The sequence below is a fragment of the Cryptomeria japonica genome, chromosome 3 (assembly GCF_030272615.1).
Source record: "Cryptomeria japonica chromosome 3, Sugi_1.0, whole genome shotgun sequence".
Classification (NCBI taxonomy): domain Eukaryota; kingdom Viridiplantae; phylum Streptophyta; class Pinopsida; order Cupressales; family Cupressaceae; genus Cryptomeria; species Cryptomeria japonica.
The window spans coordinates 379,062,732-379,085,218 of record NC_081407.1 but is presented as its reverse complement, the minus strand read 5'-3'; the positions used below and the strand labels follow the sequence as shown (position 1 = coordinate 379,085,218).

Sequence of the window (22,487 nt, the reverse complement as noted above, 5' to 3'; positions counted from 1 at the left end):
CTTTTTATTTGTGGGTAGTATTATTTTAAAACTTATGGTATTCCATTCAAATTATCACTAAAGAAATGATGGTGAAAGTGATTTGAAGGAGATTGAATTTTAAAAGAAAATTAGTATCAAATGAGGTAGAGTGCATAAGGAACTAATGTATGGGCAACAATAGAGTGTAACACAAATTCTTTGTTTGAATGTTTTTGTTATTAGGTAGTAAGTCCATGAATTAATGGCTTATGGATTAGAGATTTAGCATTGGTATATGGTGTGTCTCTAAAGGTACGTGTGAATTATTTTACATTGGTGTATGAGATATTTTATGCATCTATTAGGGAGATATAAGGAGTATTAAAATTTTTTTACCAACTTTTGATGTTGTTTAAATATGTTGGAGTAAATAAGGAACCTTATAAAATTGGAAAAAATACTTAGAATTACTAAATTTAAAAGGCATGATTTTCATATAAAGAATATAAAGATGCCATTACTTCTAATTGAAAAAGGTTTATGGGACATTATGATTGTAACTACTAAGTCTATATAGATATAGGTGAAGAATAAAATGGATAGCTAAAGATCATAGGGCCACAACATTGATTGGTCTTGTATTATTAAATGTATATTTGCATCATATTGATCTATGAAATATGGGAAGGTCTTAATTATTTATGTGATCACAAGCTTCAAATGCTAAAATATCTACTAAGAAAAAATCTTTTTAGTTTGATGATGAAAGAGGGAGACAATATTGGCCAACATGTTTGTACATTTTGTTTCCTTCTTTATCAACTTGTAGATGTAAAATCTACTACTAATGATGATGATGCTAAATAAATATTACTAAGTTACATGCATTCAAGTTTTGATCATATCATTTTTACATTGAATTAAATGAATACTAGATTATGAATAGTGATTTCTTCTTTCATTGACAAAGAAAGAAGAGAGAATAAAATATTCATTTATTGAAGAAATTTCTTAACTTGTCATATCAAAATAATAGCACTTAAATTCATTTTTTTAATATGGGACATATCAAAATTAATTGTATTCGATGGGTCAAAAGTCTCATTAATTGAAATTTGGAAAAATAAGGTTTCTACTATGAATAAAGATGAAATATAATTTTGTGGTTTTGATGTGCATAAATCAAATTCACCACAAAATGATAGTGAGAATGAATACATCAGTTAGAATGTAAAGATGGTAAAATCAAAGGTTGGAGGAAATGGAGGCAGGAAGACATCTATCATCCTGAGCATGCTTCTTTCTCAAGGACGATTCATTGCATGAGAATCACCTTATTTGTGTCCCTTAGAAAAGGGGGTTGGGCATCTTAATATTTCTTGTGAGTTTCCCTTAGAAAGTGGGTGGCCTAGCATCTTGATATTTCTCGTGAGATCACATTTAATCTATGAACACATTTAGTTAAGGGTATTTCATACTATAGAGGATGGATTTGTAATACTCTAAGGATATGTGGAATTTTAAAGGAAATTTGTTATCTCATTTTGTAAGGAGGTTTGGGTCACTTTACATTTTCTCATGTTGTGAAGAGGTTTGCAAGTTTTGCAGTTAGAAGATCCACTAAGAGAATTAGTCTAGTATTTCTTGGGTAAGGAGGATTGGTGAAGGTACTCCATTCAATGTTTTAGAAGGATTGGATTGAATTATGTAATTCCACCCTTGTTTGGATTAATGTAATAAGGGGGGAATGTTATAAGGTAACATTTAGTTTATGTTATGTTACATTGATAAGCTATCACTTTTTTCTTGCAGTTAGGATATTAGTTTTGATTCTATTAGAGTAAAAGCGCAAACTATGTCAAGTTTCAAGCCAACTTATCAGCACAAGTGAATTAAAGTAATTCTAACTAAAACATAATTTTGGTCAAACATATGGTATATAGAGATTCATTATAGCTATCTTATATAAGGGCCACAAATTTTTCAAATGGAATCATCTACTAAATATATATTTTATACCACTTTGGGTCTAATTACCAAAAAAAAATTTGAAAAACTCGATGTTTCAACAACTCCTACTCTTATAAATAATATTTTTTTTGAAATATAAAATGTAATGTCCCCTTCTCCTTAGTGAATATTCAGGCATTGATTAGCCTATTATTTTGGCATTCTAATAGGCCAATGTGGAGATATAATGGATGAGAGGTCAAAATTTTTCAGTTATTTATTGATGGAGAAATATATAATATTACTTTGAGTCTGTAAAGTAATATTATAAGGGAAAAGTCAGTTTTGGTTATAAAATTAAATCATAAAAATAAAGTGACTTAAGTTATGAAATAAAGTCATAAAGTGACTTTATCAGGGAGGCAAAGTTTTATGATAAAGATAAACAGGTTTTATAGGGACCTGAAACCCAGAGTATTATAGACCAAAGCCAACAGCCAACCAAATAAAAAACATGAGAAAAATAGGGGAAAAATCCCACACGGATTGAAAGCCAAACAAAAAAAACCAACATAGCCAAAAAACAGGGAAAACACTCAACTAAGAGAGTGCACCAATTTAGTATTTTTCTGAATACTCTTCTTGTTAATTTTCTCCATATCCTCCATGATGAATCTGGAGGTTCTCTGGTCCTGGCTCCAGGTCCTGGTTCTAGTGCAAGGACCCGAGCTAGTTTTCCCATCAACAACACTTTGTCCACCCTCCAAAGCATTCTTTTTTTTCTTTTCCCCCAAGAGAGGATCACTGGCGATGGATCTGGTTCTAAAGTCGACCATCATGGAATTATTTTTTTCCAAACCATCAACACTACTGGCCATCGCCTCTCTTTTGATTTCCACTAGATTGTTTAGGCTTCCCTTGATATCACTCACATACTATTCTAGCTTATCAATTATGCGCTCATGGAATACCTTCATAGTTTCAACATCTTCAGATATCTTCTGGATCATGCTCATAATCTTCTTAGTTTTATTATGCCCAAGGGATTTCGTGAAAGTTTCAATAATTCCCTGAATCCCATCTTTTAGGGATCCAACTTCCTTATCCACTAGCTTCTAGCAGTTATAAAATGAATTTTTAACATTTATTAAGCCTTCTAGAAGTGGGAAAAACTTCTTGGAGGGAAATGTTTATTAAAAATAACATATTATGATTTTGAGGTCCGAAAGTGGTTTAGAAAATCTATTTAAGGGGTTTCTTTCCTTCTCTAAGCATTATGAATTGTTGATTTGATACCTGATAATTTCTTCATTGTTATTGGTTTGATAGTAGCAGCCATATTTAAGGACGAAAACCCTTGGATATTTGTAGGTTGGATGGAAACCCAACACTACTTGAGAGGTGGGCTCACTTAGGGTTTATCTTTGAGTAGATTGGCATCATTATAATCAGGTTTTGAGGAGATTTTCTAGATAGGGCAATTGTGTCAAAGTAGTTTCTCTAATTTTTGACAGTATTCATTCTTCATATTACAACGATTATTTGTAGGCTTGGTTGATATTGATTCCTCCTTGCATGTTGGTATTGACGCATCTCTATAACAACAACAGCATATTGCATAGGTCTCTCTTCATGCATGTCATTCAATCTTCTTCTGCATGTTTATATAAGAATCATTCTTAATAGATTTTTTTTTTTTATTGCTTATTTTCTTGGAAATATATATCATTTATTTTGCATGTTACTTTGCAATGAAATGAAGCAGAACATGGCAAAAATTGAAAACCCAAATCAAATTTGAAGCAATATCTGAGTTTTAGATATTTCAATGGTATCAAAGTTAGTGATCTTGCCACTCTATTGGGATTTTAGTGTTGCATGTCTATTTGGTGAATACCTAGATCTTGCATGTTAGTTTTGGTGACTACCTAGATCTTGCATGTCGGATTTGAAGACTACCTAGATCTTGCATGTCAGTTTGGCAACTACCTAGATAATTGCATGTTGATTTTGAGTGTTGCATGTTGCTTCTAATCAGTTGCATGTAAAAATTTATGGTTGCATGTTGCTTCTAATCAGTTGCATGTCAGAATCATTGGTTGCATGTTACTTCTAACCAATTGCATCTGAGTTTGAATTAGTTCTATGCACTCTAGGGAGTTAGGATCGCACAGATATAACACAAGGAGAAGGTCCGGACAACAACAAGAGGCTAAAATTAACCTAGTTGAAGCAAACATGGATGAAACAAGAAATGAAATCCCACAAAGGGACTTGAATAATCAATTGAATAAATTTCTAACAGCTCTTGCACAAAAGAAACAACAAATGATGTAATAGTTCCAAGATCACATGATCATAGCTATGGGACAAATGAGAATGGATTGTTCACGATCAAGAAGATCTAGTTGTGTACCTAGTATAGGCAATATTGGACATGAAAATAAAGATAGTGCATCTTCTAATACTATAAGGATAGAAAACACATGGTATGACAAACCTCTTCACCCTACTTTTCTACCTAGACAAATACAAGAAGAGGAAATTCCTAACAAAGTAGTTAAGGAAACTCATATCACTGATGACATGATGACTATATATGATGACTACATGGCACTTACAAAGTAGGTTAGGGGATTAATGAACTTGAATCTGTTCATAGACTAGTGGAAGGATAAGGTTAGGTACCATCTAAAAAAGCAAGACAAGAGGCCTAGAGGATAGATTAGAGACATATTAGACAAGGTGCTCGACCGGTGGAATATAACAATACACTGAATAAAACTCCCTTACCAACTTTTGATGGTAGTGGATAGTTGAGTGCCAAATCTTGGGTCCACAAACTAGACACCTTCCTATCACACAAACTGATGGAAGAAGACAAGGTCATACAATTTGACACAATGCATTTGGAGGGTGTGGCATACGATTGGTGGAACCATGGATTTGCTACACAAGATCATGCATTAATTCATTCATATGAGGAATTTGTTAATAAATTGATTGCATGGTTTGATAGGAAGGATGTTGATATTTATTATAGGGAGTTGGCACAACTAAAGTAGGCTGGTTATGTTGAATCGTATATCAATGAATTTATGAAAATAGTATTATGGTTCCTCACATGTCTGAGAAGCATGTTACCATGCTATTTGTTGAGGGTCTGAGTGATAGATTGTGAGGTCTAGTAAAGGCTTATAAGCCTAGCACACTTCATGATGCCATTGGCCTAACACTTGACTTGGATACCACACCTCCCTTCCAACCACATAGGAAGACCTTTGGTGGATTTCTGTCAAAACAAAAAGGTTTCAAACAACAAAAGAACACTCCACCAAAATCAAAAATTTCTGATTTGTTGATTAAGAACAATGATTCTTTGATAAAGTTTGATGCTACCCTACACACACAAGAAAATTGTCTTCTTTTTTATAATACTTTCTTGATTGGGTCTAGTGCTTCCATAAGCTTGGGAAGCTCTAATTTCTTATTTGGGAATAGTGATCAAAACTTTGTCAGTGGGTGCTTGATTGATTTTGACACTATGCTAAACTCAGAATACTCTGATGTTCTGATTATTGACAACAACATTTCAGTTAGGGTAGTTGGCATCCATGAAGTAAATTTTGAAATTTGTCACTTCCAACTAGAGCCATTTCTTGAAGAAGCATTTGGTAAGGAATCTTTCACCATGAAGGAAAGAGTGATTGTAAACACTGTGGTTGCACATCACTTCCATTTTAACTTGTTTCTTGGAAACCACAATCTCTTTCCCTTTCATCACCATGAGATTGCTGCCACTTCACATGAGGATGATGGCACTTCCACTTTATGCAAAAGATTTAACAAGATTTCTAATTTTGCACATCAGCCTTTGCAAGATAATTGGACAATTGAAATCGGGATGTTTGATACTTTTCTTCAATAGGAGTTTGAAAAGTTTCTCCACAACTCAAGGCATCGTGAATTTTATATCAGAGTAGTGCTGAGGATTGGTGGAGCAATGTTCATGAGGTTGATATGGGATCCTGGTATTTGGTTTTAGCATATTAGTGTAGATTGCTTCAGGGAAAGCATTCTCCAAGAAGGAAGGATTGTAATGTCCCCTTCTCCTTAGTGAACTTTAAAGTGTTGATTGGCCTATTCTTTTGTCATTCTGATAGGCTAATGTGGAGATATAAGGGATGAGAGGTTCACATTGTCATTTATTTATTGATGGAGAAATAAATAATATTACTTTGAGCCCATAAAGTAATATTATAAGGGAAAAGTAAATTTTGGTTAGAAAATTAAATTATAAAAATAAAGTGACTTAAGTTATGAAATATAGTTATTAAGCGACTTTATTAAGAAGTTAATAAAATATGAAGTGACTTTATTAGGGGGGCAAAGTTATAAAATGAATTTTTAACATTTATTAAGCCTTCTAGAAATGGGAAGAAATTCTTGGAGGGAAAATTTTATTAAAAATTTAACACATTGTGATTTTGAGGTCCAAAAGTGGTTTAGAAAATCTATTTAAGGTATTTTCTTCCTTCTCCAACCATTATGATATGTTGATTTGATACTTGATAGTTTCACCAATATTGTTGCTGGTTTGATAGTAGTAGCCATATTTCAAGATGAAAAAACCCTTGGATAAATTCGTAGGTTGGACAAAAACCCAACACTACTAATCTCACTCAAGGTTTATGTTTGATAAGATTGGCATCATTTTATTTAGGTTTGGACGAGATTTTCCGGATAGGGAGATTGTGTAGAAGCAACTTCTCCAATTTTAGATAGTAATCATTCTTCATATTGCATCAATTATTTGTAGCCTTGGTTGATATTGATACCTCCATACATGTTGGTATTGGTGCATCTCTATAGTAGCAATGACACATTTCATAGGTCTCTCTTCTTGCATGCCATTCAGTCTTCTTTTGCATGTTTCAAATGGTCATGCATGTTTATTTTAAAATCATTATCAATAGATTTATCATAGTAATCACTTATTTCCATGGAAATCTATATCATTTCTCTTTTTCCTTGCATGTCAAAGGGTTCACATACTATCGGTTCTCTCTTGCCTTGCATGTCAGAGGGTTCACACACCATCAGTTAAGGTGTTCTAGTGAAAAATATCACAAGTTGACAAAAGAATTTACTGATAATATATATATATATATATATATATATATATAGTGGTGTTCGGGAGAATGCGTGATAAAATTTATCGTCACATGAATATTATCCATCTAAAAAAAATATAATTTATTGTATTATTTTAGGTTTATAGGGTACAATATTTTTAATGTTTAATTTATCAATTTAAAATATATTTTTAACTATAATATTGATTCCAATCTATTACTTTTGGTTTCTTTAATACACCTTTTTTAATATAATTTTTGGAAACAATAATAATTTATTATTAGATATAACTAAGAAGATTACATTGTAACTCATATGTATTGTAATTAACTTTATTTATATTATTTTTTATTTTTATACATCATAAAATATTTATTTTTCATTGTAAGAAATCTAATCATGCTCTCTTGTTTTTTAATAGTTTCTAAAATATTTTGTTAATAAAAAGAGAAGAGAAATGTCTTCAAAGATTTAATGTTAATTATTGTGACAAGGTTTAAGTTGTTTTCTTAAGTCATCTGGACAAATATTGGAATCTATATGACACATATTGTTGAGATCTTAAAAGTAAATTTAAATATAAATATTCTCAATGTATCAATTAAGGTCTTTGTAGTTGTTTAGTGTGAAAGATGATAAGTTTATTCAATAGTCACTTTTTTCATATTTTATTTTTATTTTTATATTTATGTTTTTTGAAAATATATTTTTTTAGCTATTGAATTCAATAATTTTATTCTCTTTCTCTCACCATTCTAATTATGGATGATGGTGTGTAATCCAAAATATTAATAATAAAAGCTAGTACATCATATAATCTAAAAAAACTGATACTCATATTATAGATTGTTAAAATTAGATGTCTTTGGTTACTTCAAATTGATAATTATGAATATTTTATCCCATTTTGTATAAATGGAATATGAGATCCATCAAGTCATTTCTTGTTTTCTAATATCTCACCTATTTTATTTTAAAAATATTTTCTTTACATTTTATTCATGGGCTTACCTTGGTATGATAGTATGGTTGGAGGAGAAGAGGAAAATAATATGTAGATGTCTTAGATGATTTATTTGTAGAAGTGTAGATTTACATTGTAAAGATTTAAATTTGTATATTTTTCTTATTTAAACTCCCACTCTTTCTACATGAGAAATGTCTAATTTATTATGGCTAAAATAATATAGTTAGACATATAAGATACAATATATTATTATTTTAAGTGGTGTTCATATAGATTTTATTTTGTATGCCATATGCAATGTCTTAGGATTATCTCCCACACACTCCTAGTCTTTCATATAAATCATGCCCATTTCATTACAATATTTATTTGTTTTGTCGAAATATAATAATTTGAATGTAAAGACATCTAATATTATATAAATTACAAAAAACTCTAACATATTCACTATTTACAAACTGAACATTTAGAGCCTTACTTTATTGATATATTTTTCATGGTTTTTGCTTGTTTCTCACTAGGCATGTCTTCTTCTAATAATAATACACCATCCACAATCATCCACATTGTCTAGGAATAAATAATCACCTAAAATCTATGCACTCATATATGTCATGTGCACTTATACAAATTTTATGTACCACTTATGGGTAAAAGCACAAAGTTGTATCACACTTTTATAAAGAAAATTGCCAATGCTAATTCAAATTTTTAAATCAAATCAATAAAAAACACTACATCTTTTGAATTTTGAAATGATGTAAACTAATAACATGTATATTTTTTGTGTATTTTATGTTTTTAATTTTTTTATAAATTTTTAAAAATATTTGAATATACTTTCTTATAGAGTAAACACTATAATTTAGTTGATGATAAAATGCTAAAATTGAAGTTGCACGAGGTGTCACACTTTATATAGTAAATTTTACCTTTTTTTCTTCAATTTTTTTTGTATATTTATAACTTGAAACATTAGTGCAACAATATATTTTTAACTATTGTTTATGTATATATATTTTTTAATAAATTTAAAAAGTTATGTGTACTGAAATACAAATATTTCCATTTGGCATCACCCTTTTTATTAATTATTTATTCAAATTAAAAAATAATTATATCATCTTGACATACACTCTTTTCTCTAGTATATATATATATTAAATTTGAATAATTTTAGTATTTTTCCTTTACAAGATAATCAACCTTATATTTTAGTGTTGATCACCTACTTTCAATAAAAAATAATAAAAGATATATTTTTGAAAATTCACTTATAGATCTATAAAAGGGTATTTTTACATTTAAGAGATGTTGAAACATCGAGTTTTTCAAAAATAATTTTGTTTTGGGTAATTAGACCCAGAGTGGTATAAAATATACATTTAGTAGACAATTCCAATTGGAAAATTTGTGTACCATATATAAGATATCTGTAATGAATTTCTATAGACCATATTTTTGACTAAAATTAATGGGTTAGAATTGCAAATAAATATTCTAAACCATTCATAATTTCCTTTCATCCTTCAATTCTAACCTCATTCTAATACTAATGTACTAAATGAATTAAATGAAGAATAAAGATTTGCAAAATAAAATTTGCATGAAATTAGAAATTATTCAATAGAATTCATATTACACTCACATTGTAAAATGTGATACAACATTCATATTTATCATTGTGAAGTAATTAAAGGCATCAAATTTTTATAATACATAATATTAGTATTTTTTGAAGATTATACTACATAATCAATTTTATCATAAATATTTTGGATCACACTCCATTATGTGTCATTGGGATTATAAGAGAAAGAGAATACAATAAATGAATTATATGTCCTTAAACTAACTACAGGTAGGGAGTGAGGTGAGCTGGAAACAAATATATTAATCTCAAAGTGTCCTTGAAAGTGATATCTTAACATATTCTAGATAGATGTATTAAAGATATCTATGCTAGTATAATATATATTCTTTGCCACACTACAATGCAACAAAAAAGGACACACTTATAAAAACTCTACATAGAAATATTAATATATGAATCTAAAAATAATGAAAAATGTAAGTGTTGAATAAGGTTGACATCTTTCCCTACAAAAAATTATAAATACCTTAGTGGATACATTTTATTTTATTATGAAGAATGTCTATATTTAAATTTAAAATTTAATCTCTCAACAATATGTGTCATCTAGATTGCAACCTTTTTCAAAAAGGATTTAAGAAAAACAAGTAACTTAAACGTCATATTTTCATTTCAATAGAATCATATTAAAATAATTAACATAAAATCCAATTAATGATGGGAGGCATTCTATAATGGCAACAAGGGGTGGAGTGAAATGGTGTGATTGTGCTAATGTTAACTTTTACAATTTAGCTTAAATTTGACAACCATTCACATGTCAAAATATTAATATTTATTATAAACTTAATATTTTGAAAATAAATAGCATATTAAATAAAATATACCCTCATCAAAATTAAAATATTTAAATAGATATATAAATATAAAATAAAAACAAATATATTTAAAAATATACCACCATTTCATAATTTTAGATTTTTTTTAAAATATATATTTTATATAAAAAATATTTTTAATTAATTTTTTACCAAGGGTAAAAAGTTAAAATTTAAGTATTAAAAATTAGTTGTCAATTAGAAAAATTAAATAATGTAGATACAATATAATTTAAATATTTTTGTATATAGTAAACATAATTTAATATGAAGTAAAAGAATTTTATGGTAGATTGATCTATTTAAGATATTTATACCAGTTATATATAGAATAAAAAATAAATATTTTATTATATATAATTAAAAAATAATATATATAAAATTAATGACAATACTTATTAATTACAATGTAACCCTTCTGAATTATATGTCATTTTAAATTGAGAACGAATAAATAAAGGGAAAAAATAGAATGTAAAAACTAAAGAGTAAAATTTAATTTTAAAACTTAAATAGATTCAATTCAATGTTTCAATTAAGATTAATTTTTAAATTCATATATTAAATATAAAAAAACATTAAAAATCTTAAACTCTTAAAAACTATAATAATGAATTAAAACATATAATATTTGTGTGGCTCATTACAATTACTTTTATCACTAATGAACTCCAAAATACCAAGATATATATATTTTTTTTCAACTTCTATTATTGTCCACAACTTTGCAAGTGCGTTGAAAATTGACAGATTGTCTGGTATGAAAAAGCGTGTCAGTGAACCCTTTGACACGTAACGCAAGAGGAAAACATTACACACAAGTTGATTATTTTGGCTTTATTTGTCTGATAGTGTTTGTGAACCCTTTGACACGCTACGCAAGAGGGAAAACATTACCCGCAACTTGAATTTTTTTGGCTTATATATAGTTAGGGGACTCGTCTTGGAGGTAACGCTGCTCTTTCAAGGGGAAGCTCTCTTGGAGCTGACGCTGCCCTTTAGCGATGGGAAATATATGCTTAAGCCTGCTTTTTGCAGTTACCCTGTTTATTCAACTCGAGAGTAATAGTGGTGCTCGAGATACTCTTTCCCTGGGTGCCTCGCTTACTGGAAATCAGACAATCATTTCAAAGAATGGCACATTTGAGTTGGGATTCTTCACCCCAAATGGAAGCAACTGGTATATTGGCATCTGGTATGCCCAAATACCACAGAAGACGTATGCTTGGGTGGCTAACAGGGAGACTCCCGCAAGAAACCAGTCAGGCGTTTTGAAGCTGTCACGAGAAGGTAATCTGGTACTGTTCGATGCATGGGGCGCATCTCTTTGGTCAGTCAACACAAGCAACAAGGCCTCCCGAGCTGTGATATTGGATTCTGGTAATTTTCTAGTTCTGAGCGATGGCAATAAATCTGAAACTGTTTGGCAGAGTTTCGACAATCCTGTAGATACCTTGTTGCCCGGAATGAGGTTCGGTGGACACCAAAAGTTAGTGTCTTGGAAAAGCTCATTGGATCCTGCTCCTGGGCTTTTTTCCCTACACATGGATCCTTCTGGTGCAAAACAATTCGTTCTGACATGGAACAATTCTGTACAGTATTATACGACTGGAACTTGGGACGGCATAATTTTCAGTGGAATTCCAGAAATATCAGACAAACACATTTTCAATGTCAGCGTTGAAGGTAATAGCTCTGGTTTGGATTTTACTTATACGTTGGTTCCTAACTTCAATGCTCTCGCACGCTTCGTCGTGACTAAGTTCGGACAAGGGCAACAGTTTTCATTCGAAAGCACTGGTTGGAACATGTTCTGGTCTGTGCCCAGAGATGCATGCGCCGTATATGGTCCCTGTGGTCCGTACGGAACCTGTGACTCACGAAATCTGGCGCTCTGCAGCTGTGAAGAAGGCTTCAAACCCTCGGACAATCACGCCTGGGTTTCGCAAGATTGGGCGTCTAGTGGCTGTGTTCGGCAGAGCCCGTTAAACTGCAGCACTGACCGATTCATCGACAATGGTGTAACTTTGCCTGATGATGAGGCTTCCTCATACGCTGCATCCACAAAGAAAGATTGCCAGGAAGCCTGCCTCCGCAACTGTTCGTGCACCGCGTTTGCTTTCAATCCGCCTTCAGGGGCGTGCCAAGTCTGGTCTGGAGATTTGCTAAACATGCGCAACTCTACTCCATCAAAAATCAATTCAAATGTCTTCAAGAGTAGGTGCTTCTAAACTTTCAATGAAAAGCAAAACCACAAGTATTGTAGGCGTCGTGCTGGGTATCGTTGGTGCACTCACCGTTGCCCTGGGTATCTGTTCAGTTTTAATTTGGTGGAGGCATCAGCAGCGGTCGATGGACAGGCCTGCAGATTCCTCGGACTCTTTTCTGAGAATGTTTAGTTACAAGGAGATGAAAATTGCAACAAGGAATTTCAGGTCTAAGTTGGGGAGCGGAGGATCCGGCTCAGTGTTCAAAGGATCTCTACAAGACGGTACGCTTGTGGCCGTTAAAAAAATGCAGGGGTCAAGACAAGATGAGAAACAATTTCGGGCGGAAATCAGTTCTCTGGGAAACATACAACATGTGAATTTGGTCAGGCTGCGAGGGTTTTGTGCACAAGGATCAAAACGGTTACTGATTTATGATTACATGCCCAACGGATCTCTCAATTCCCTCCTGTTCACAAGTAATTCCACGAGTAAGAAAAAGGTACTCGACTGGAAGACCCGATTTGAGATTGCATTAGGCACCGCCAGAGGGTTACTCTACCTCCACGAGGAATGCAGATGTTGCATCATTCACAGCGATGTGAAGCCCGAAAACATTCTGCTGGACGGTGATTCATCACCGAAGTTGGCCGACTTTGGGTTGGCAAAGCTTATGGGTAGAGATTTAAGCCGCGTTCTAACCACTACAAGAGGAACGAGAGGTTACTTGGCTCCAGAATGGATCTCTGGTCTTCCCATCACTCCCAAAGTTGATGTCTACAGTTTTGGTATGACACTCTTGGAAATTATTTCTGGGCGAAGAAATCTAGACTTAACCGTGCAAGATTCAAGTTTGTATTATTTTCCCCCGTTTGCTGCAACTCAAATTCAACAGGGGAAGACGATTAATATTGTGGAGGAGGGTATTGCAGAGGCGGCAGACATGGAAGAGGTGGGAAGATCATGTGTTGTAGCATTGTTATGCATTCAAGAGGATGACGAAGTGAGGCCCAGTATGAGACAAGTGGTGCAAATGCTGGAAGGGAAGATGGAGCCTCGAACTCCACATGTTCCAAGCTCTCCTCTGACGGACAACGATGGAGACCAAAGCAATAGTAACAGCTATAGTGACTGAAATGTTACTAGTTAGAATAATGTAGAGGTATGCTATTTAAGCTTAAACTTTAGTTGCTAGGTAAATTCAATTTTGAGTAGTCAATAAATTTATGTAAGTCATCATTTTATTTATGTTCCATATCTAAGAAACAATCATAATATTTTGTATTTTATATTTTATTTAAGAATTAATTTTCAAAATAATATTATTATTATAATGTTTATGTTTATAATTAAAAATTATTATCATTTTATTTTATTTTTTAAAGGTAAATGTATCTCGTGAGAGTTATAAATTAGTGAGGTTCTAAATGGGGTACTTCATTGTCATTAGAGAAATCAATAATAAAAACACAATAGAGTTTGATTCTTGGTGGCAAATAAATTTTATATGAGAACTCAACAATAACATCGCAATGGTGTTTGAATCTTGGTGGCAAGATCTAAAAAACCTCTATTTAACCATCATAATTTATGTGTTTTTAAAATATGTCTATTTAATTGTCACACTGAAAAAGTGTTATAAATAATGCAAAAGTATCTCATGTGATAAATATGTTTAAATATTTATTTTATAAAATATATTGCTAACATGTAATTATAAAACTAACACAACTAACATATATGATCCTTTACTATTAACAAGTTAACCAAATTGACAGTGTGCGAGAGAGGAGGAAGGAGTGGTAGGGTTTTGGATGTTGTAGAGGAAGCAGATGAAGATGGCGATGGTGACACAAATGGGATTGGGTCTATTGCCTGGTTGGTTTTGGGACTTTGCTTTGCCTTGTGTTTCTCCTTGGGGTTTGTGGAGGATGTGTCTTCTAGAGTTTCCTTCTATCATTGGTGTTTTCCTCTCAACCTGCCTGAGGGAATTGATCCTTGTTGGCCCCTTATTAGGTTGGTGCAGGAATAGCAGTTTTCTTGCTCCACTGTTGTCCCCCTTTGGATCAATAAGGGTTTTTGTCTTTTTGGTTTTTTCTCTAGCCTTTGCCATTTTCTCTTGGTGTACTTGGCTCTTGGAGCCCCACCCTCTATTGGGTACTTCCCTTTGGGTCTATACCTACCCTCTTCTAGTGATCTATGGTGTTGTTAGGGTTCTTTGTAGGGAGTTCTTTCTATAATTGGGGTTGTGTCCCCTCTCTTTTGTTCCCCTCCAGTTTCGTTTGGATTTCATTTGTGTTGAGTTATATAGAGGGTGTCTCTAGTCGTAGTGTGCAAGGATCCTTTGCCCCTTGGTCACTTGGTGCTCCTATTGGTAGTGATTGTTGTTTATGTTGGGTTTGGTGGCTAGTGATTATATTTCAAGTTGTCATTAGGCCTTATTGCTATGGTTTTTCTATTAAAGGAGTCCCTCCTCTCTACTTGGGTGCTAGTGTTGGTTTCTTTGCTTGTTGTAGGGGTGTGTGTGTGGGGGGGGGGCTCTGTTTGTGGTAGAGATTTTATGTTCTTTTTTATTTAGCACTGGATGCCTAGAGCAAGTCCCTTTGTGACCCTCCCTTTGATCTATAGTCCCATCTTCTTCACTCCTTTGGAATGTGGGTGAAGGATTGTGTTTCATTTCTCTTCTACTATTGTGGGGGTTTTAGTGTTCCTTTGGGCTGCTTTGACTGCCAAGCCTTACTCGGTTGCTGATCATTGTTTCATCCTTTGGTTTACCCTTATTTTTCTACAAAGTTTTGTTGATGGGATCAGTATCCCATCATGCAATGCCTTGCTTTTGTACAACACAGCGCATGCCACTGGTATGGAATAAACCTCCCAATACATGGACCAACCTACAAGCAACTATCATTTGATATTTTACCTCTCATATCATTTGAGAACCAAGAATAATAGTCAATATGCAAACTAAAAACCATTCCAATAATCGAAAGATTGAAGGATTAATTTGGATTACTTTAGAAATAAGTACATAGTGCACTGCAACCTAGAATAGTTGTTGTTTATAGAATTAAATATGCATTTACATGCAAGATTTCACACCTAAGAAATAAATATGTGAACAAGATAACAACAAAATAGAAAACGTATCTAGAAGAATATATTCTTAACACAATATTCTACACTTACATAGATGTTTGAATTCTTGATATAAAAGAGTTGATCAAAATCCAATCTCTACATTAACTATCTCTCTTTCCTTTTATATCTCTTATTTTTATCTCCTTTTCCTCTCTCTATTTACTTTTCTCTACATATCTCTTCATGTCCTCTTGTCTCGTACTTTCCCCTTTCTATATTTCTCCCTATATCTCTTTTATCACTCTCTCCCTTTGTATACCACATAGATTTTAATAAATACAAATTGAGGAAAAATAAAATCTTTTTTTTTGTTGCAAAGAGGTACTTTCTCTTCAAAAGAACAACCTAGATTTACTTTCATGGCCAATGCTTATCTAAGAGTTTCTTTAATATAAGTAATTTCTAATACGTGAAAATCATGTATATCTTGGTAGATGATAATTCTTGCAATAAATATTTGTCAAAACATCAATGAACCATATTTTAGCACCGTAAAAATTATGAAATAGACAAATGTCCATTTCTACCATCTCAAAATCAAATTAGTATCAAATTCCAATTAAAAATGTTTTTTATAATTTTTATAGTTTAAAAATTAACCAAGCTTATATTATTATGATTTAACCAATCTTTTATAGCTTTAATAGTTAAAATAAATTATGCAAGTTGATTATAATATAACTAGATGATAGACTTTTATATGTTAAAACTTCCACCGTCTCTTGTATTCTCTGATGCGAGAGAATGCGTGAATATCCAAGACTACAACGTTCAAAACTCAATTTTATAATGTTTTGAATTTATTCATAGGCATCGTTGGTTCATGTAGTGCAACAGAAACAATGCAATGTGGCATTCTATAAAATAGTTTAGGTGCCAAGTTTCTACTATTTTAGTTGGTTATCACTTTAAATATATTTTGTGTTTCATTGTAGAAGCCCTAAATTGGATGTACCAAAATTGAAACCCTATTTCGTTTGGTTCTGTTTTGCAAAATGCATCAAAAAGAAGAGGCGCCGCAGGGGACGGGTCTGTGCTAAGCCTGACTCCAATTGCAAGTGTGCATGGTGTATATATGATAATTGACAGTGCATCTTATGGTGTTGCAGAAATGGTGAAATCTATAAAAATTTGGCTTAAACGGGATATCGGACTTCGACATTCAGAAAGGTGATATGACCGTGTAAAAGTAAACCCTATTTTTTAGGATTCACCGTGCTATTGAAATCATTTCTTTTTTACTCCTAAATGTAAAGATTTTTCAAGGAAATTATTCCAATTTAACAATAAGATATTTTATTGAAGTTATTTGTCGTTTTAAACGTGAAAAAAATATGTGTAAGTTCAAATTCATATTTAAATGAGGAATTTTGACTATCAGAAGCCAAATGGTGCTATAAATAGACGCTCCCATACATGCGTTAAATAGGCATTGCAATGTTGATTCAGTCTAATCAATATCTAATTTATTTGTTCAAGGATTCGGTCCAAACAAAGGCTTATTTATTTTACTGAACATGGAAGAAAATCAATACAATTTACCAGAACGTGGAAGAGCAACGTGCAGACGGGTCAATCAAGGCATGTGCCTAATTTATGTTTTTTCATTTTCTAAATTTTAAAGAAAGGGAGAGGAGTCGTTTATAATTGGTGGGCAACATTAACAACAACTAAGATATAAATTATGATACTAAAAGTAAGGATACAAATATTCATATTAATATCAGTTATTATTATTCACCATTCATAATTGAACCCTTAGTTATAAATTTTGATAAAGCAAGTTTTTCAATGATCTTTGGAAGACAAAGGATAAACTTAAAGTAGTCAGTCATAAATTTTGATAAAGAAAGTTTTTCATTGATCTTTTGAAAACAAAATATGAATTTAAAGTGGTTAAGATATGCTAGGTACCTCTATGTATTTATTTTTGTAGTGAATTCAATTAAAAAAATATTTGATGATATATAGTTATGAATTTTTGGTTATTATCAAAATTTATATAATTTATAAAACAAAATAGGTTTTGATATTAATTCATGATAAACATAATTTATAAGTTATTAGATTCTTCTTATATTAATATTATGAATAAAAAAATTTTATATTCTATTAGAATTAGAAAGAAAACACATAGAATATTATTATTATATAAATTGTGTACAAGAGTTATTAAGCTTAATTTATAAAAAAATTATTTATATCTAATATTTACTATCAAATATTTTAAGTATGTAAGTGATATAAAGTTTAATAGAAATATTTAGACGTTCTCAAGAAAATCTCGATGTGATAAATTCTTTGTGACACGGATTGAGACCCATGAAGAAACTAAGATTTTTATGTTGAAAATTATGTTATATTATAGCATGAATCTATTCAATTATATTTCTAAGTAGTGTTAAAAGGTTTTTTTAATTCTTTTTCAAAATTAAGTACCTAATATGTCTAGCTTTGAGTTGGATAATTACTTATGTATAAATATTACATTTTATCAATTTATGACCCTCCCTATGTAACCTAGGAAGAAAGTGGTGAAAATTTTATGGAAAAGTCAAAAGTCATTTTCCCTTATGAAGAGGAAGTGTTGAGAATCACAAAAGTTAAGCTTGATCAACAATGAATTTGAATTTGAAGCAAGAGTTTGAAAACTAATTTGAAATTAGGAGAAAATAATGGCTATGTCATATCTACTTATTTTTCGAATAATATGATCGTGTGCTAGAAAAAATACTATTATATGGAAAAAATTAGAAATTAAATATTTTAATTTTATTTTATAATAAAATATTAATAAATAATTAATATTTAGACTGTCCTATCTTGTCATAATTTTTCATACTTGAGAAATTTGTTATTTTGACTTAGTAGACAATATTGTTCTAGCCATTCCTTTTTAATATATCATCAATGTTGGGCTAGTTTTTGGATATGTTGTTCTTGACTACAAGCTATAAAAATTATTATTTGTTATCCTTTAATGTTATTTTTAATGTTTTTTCATTATTTAATTAATGAGCTATTTAAATATAATTTTAAAAAAATATTATGCAAACCTTCCTATCTCTTGTATTGATTCTTTGTTCTAAATTTTGTAAAAATATTTTTAATTTTATTAATTTTTTTAAAATATTATAAGATAAAAACTATATATTTTAAATGTAAGTAATATGATTTTGCAAGAATCAAGGATAAAAATAATTTGACATAAAATTAATTTTAAATAATATAAATCAACAATAATAATGATTAACAATTACAATCCCTTAGCACTTCTCTTTGTTTTTAGTGCATTTTAGATTTATTAACACTATAATAAATGATACTTATCTAATTATGTTTTAATTTAAATTTTATATGATTTTGAGACAATTTAACAACGTGAGATTTTTGAATTTTGGTGGGTGATGCCCACCATATATAGCCTATTGGCTAATAATTCTGCAATCCCCTAAATTATATAGGAAGAAATTATAAAAATCTACTCCCCTCATGCACCATTACTGGCTCTCCTTTATTTTTGGCCAATATCTGAGACACAACTAATCTCCACACAAAACCACATTCCATACCAAAATCAAAATATGCAAATCATGATAGATTTTTCACATGATTTTCATCATTCGAATCCTCATAATCAGCCTCCACAATGCTATTAAAACCCAAAAAATATGATGAAAAACCATCATGTTATGCAAATTTCTATTTTTGCAGGTGTGTGTTTTTATGTCGAGAATAGGCATAGGTCAGTAAATAAAGAATCTTAATGACTCAAAAAAAAATGTAACTAGAAACATAAAAGAAGACTCCTTTAACTATGAATATCAAAGAATATCCCTTTTTAATTTAATACTAGTGCAAAGCAATCATAAATAAAATAATCTCTTTAAGGTTATACTTCAATAATATATTTAAAAATTAAGAGAGATAAGCTTGGTTTGTAACAACAAAAGTTAATGTTCTAAAGAAAATATTCCTTCACTAAAATGAAATATATTGTCATGGCTAAAGATTATATCTAGCACTGCCTAGTTTCAACACTACGTAACTACACACAAATTCAATGATCTATAAGCCAATACATTGTGGCAATAATCAGGAAAATGTGTGGATTATTTTAATAGTAATGTAAAAATAGTATAATTCTACACCAAGCTATAGAAATTATAGCTTGGTGTATCCAAGCCACAACCATGAGCCCCCTTCCATTATCACCTATATCAGTTGGGTTTTTGCATTATCGATAATTTGTGTAGATCATTTTCTCCTAGATCCTCTTTTCTATTTGATGAGACATTTAAACTTTGTTACTAAATTAAATTAACTCTCTAACTAATGACATTAGAAATTCAACATGATGACCTAATGCTAAGCCTATCTTGAGAAAACTTAATCACTCTCTATCAATAGATGGTCACCCACCAAGGAATAATTGTCCAAATAGCTATCCTTGAAAGACCTGTGTACGATACTAATCGCATAATAATATAATCTATGTTACAAAATATGCATGTGAATATTTGTTCACCCACTAGAATTATGCCAAATGGTTCCATTCTCTACCTCATGTAAGTATCAAATCAAACCTTAGAGTTAAAAGATCTTTCAAAAACAAAATAAAAGAAAATGGTGCATATTCTATTTTCATTATGAAATTTATGGCATTACATTTATAATATTATAAATTGGGAGAAATAAAAATATTTAGTTAATTTTGATAATTGATAGATAAACACTTTTTTTAATTATAATTTATAATATTTTCTCTCAGATGCATTGGAAGTAGAATAAATATAATAGTATATAGAGATAGTAAATAAAGATAAATAATAATATTATAATAATACAATAGAGTTAGAGGTTGTACTATTGTAGATTAAAGATAGTGGTGACATGAAAGACAAACATGTTATTAAAAGAAAGTAATCCTCCCTCACGGATATCAATAGTTTCTAATCCATGAAAATCATGCATATCTTGCATAAATATAATTATTTTTTATTGATCGAAGCTCTTCAATGGTTAAATAGCCATGCCAATACTACCACATTCCACCAATACGCTATAAAGAACACAATTTATCACTAAAAAAATGAGAAGATCATGTCATGAAGCACACCACACAAAGTAGAGTACATTTACTATGAAACTCATTAAAAAAAACATCTAAAAAGATAAATCTTAAATAAATTATATCTTGTGAAATTTTATTTGTAGATGAATTCCTTCATTGAATGGTGAAACATGATTCAAATTGTGTTTATATGTTTGACCAAAGTAATTCATTTTATCTACCTACAATGAAGGTTGTACAACACATACTTTACCTTGTACTCTACACTAATGAAGTACAATATTGAATACAAATACAAGTTTATTCTTATATTTTTGGCAATACATTCTTCAAGTTCTAAGTATAGTCAATTGCAAATAAGAGTTACCTCATCCATCAACATCACTTCCTATTAGGGAATTTAGTTGATCATAACATCAGTAATTTGAAATGTTCTGTTTATCACAAATAGGGTTGTGAAATGGTTTTAATCCACAATGAAAGACATATTGAAAAAAATTAATATTATCATTTTTCAACCTTGAATTCAACATGATATTTTATAGGCAAGATGGATCGATCATGTAATTAATTTTATTCTTTAGTATTATTAGTGAGGAATGTTTGTTTATAAATAAAGTTATATGATGATTTCAATTTATTTATTATATCTAGTGTATTTATGATCTATAATTAATAGATATTTTTAATGATGCAAGACAATTAAATTTATCTCAATCATCTATGTCTACAAAGTGTGTTTATCTGTCATTGTTCTATATGTGTTTGTGTGATTACCTTGAGAGAAAAACACATACCTTCTAAACACAATGATAGTCATATTCCATGAGACACTGTCGTTATTTCATGTGGTCCAACACTTTGCAAGAATCCATCAAAGTTCTGCACTTGAGATATGAGTAAAATAAGCTTAGTGTGGAAATTTGTGCACTTGACATTAATGTATTTGTATTTCTATTGTTTAATGATTTTTGATCAATTTTAGCAATATTATATTTAAATTTAATAATATATTTGTGCAATTCCATTTATCTTTTTGTGGGAGTCGTAAATGCTAGGAATGGTGTCATTTTCAATTCAAACCCCATTGTCCCATGATGCTTGCTATCATTTCTTTAATGAGGCATCCAAGAGGAATCAAAATTTTGTTGGGAGAGTTATATTTCTTAATCGAAGTCCTTGTGTCAAATTTGCAACTCGCTTGAGTTCTTCCACCAATAAATATGTTGAAACTAAGTCTTTGAGATTGAGGATGCCTCTTGCACTATGATGTGTAAAAGACTGCCAAAAAAACATGTGTGAGGTTTTTTATTCATTGAAAAGGCAAATCAACTGTGTAGAGGTCAAACATCTTCATCCAGAAGAATGTGAAAGGCAATGACTTCTTTATTGCAGGGGAAAATCCTCATATAGGATACAAAATTTCTTTTGCATGTTATTTTCATTCATTGTGGAGGGCGATACATAAGATTGTGAGCATAAAGAGAAGTATACCATCGATTTGCTAAATCCCATGCAAGCGATTTAACCTACGATTTGCACTTATTTTGTCTTTGCTAGTACATCTCAGCAAGGCAAT

General features: G+C 30.8%; 2 protein-coding genes across 2 annotated transcripts; both read left to right on the top strand.

Moving 5' to 3' along the window:
• The first annotated feature begins 11,457 nt into the window (after positions 1 to 11,457).
• Positions 11,458 to 12,754, top strand: LOC131061746 (G-type lectin S-receptor-like serine/threonine-protein kinase At2g19130). Its single transcript, XM_057995571.2, has one exon. The coding sequence runs from the start codon at positions 11,491 to 11,493 to the stop codon at positions 12,715 to 12,717; it is 1,227 nt and encodes a 408-aa protein (XP_057851554.2). The 5' UTR covers positions 11,458 to 11,490; the 3' UTR covers positions 12,718 to 12,754.
• LOC131855960 (G-type lectin S-receptor-like serine/threonine-protein kinase At2g19130) lies at positions 12,725 to 13,828 on the top strand. Its single transcript, XM_059217456.1, has one exon. It carries the CDS (start codon positions 12,725 to 12,727, stop codon positions 13,826 to 13,828), a length of 1,104 nt encoding a protein of 367 aa, XP_059073439.1.
• The last annotated feature ends 8,659 nt before the right edge of the window (positions 13,829 to 22,487 follow it).

What these genes read in the sequence shown, in the direction of transcription:
- LOC131061746 (XM_057995571.2), top strand. Translation starts at nt 11,491, where the DNA reads ATGGGAAATATATGCTTAAGCCTGCTTTTTGCAGTTACCCTGTTTATT.
- LOC131855960 (XM_059217456.1), top strand. Translation starts at nt 12,725, where the DNA reads ATGAAAAGCAAAACCACAAGTATTGTAGGCGTCGTGCTGGGTATCGTT.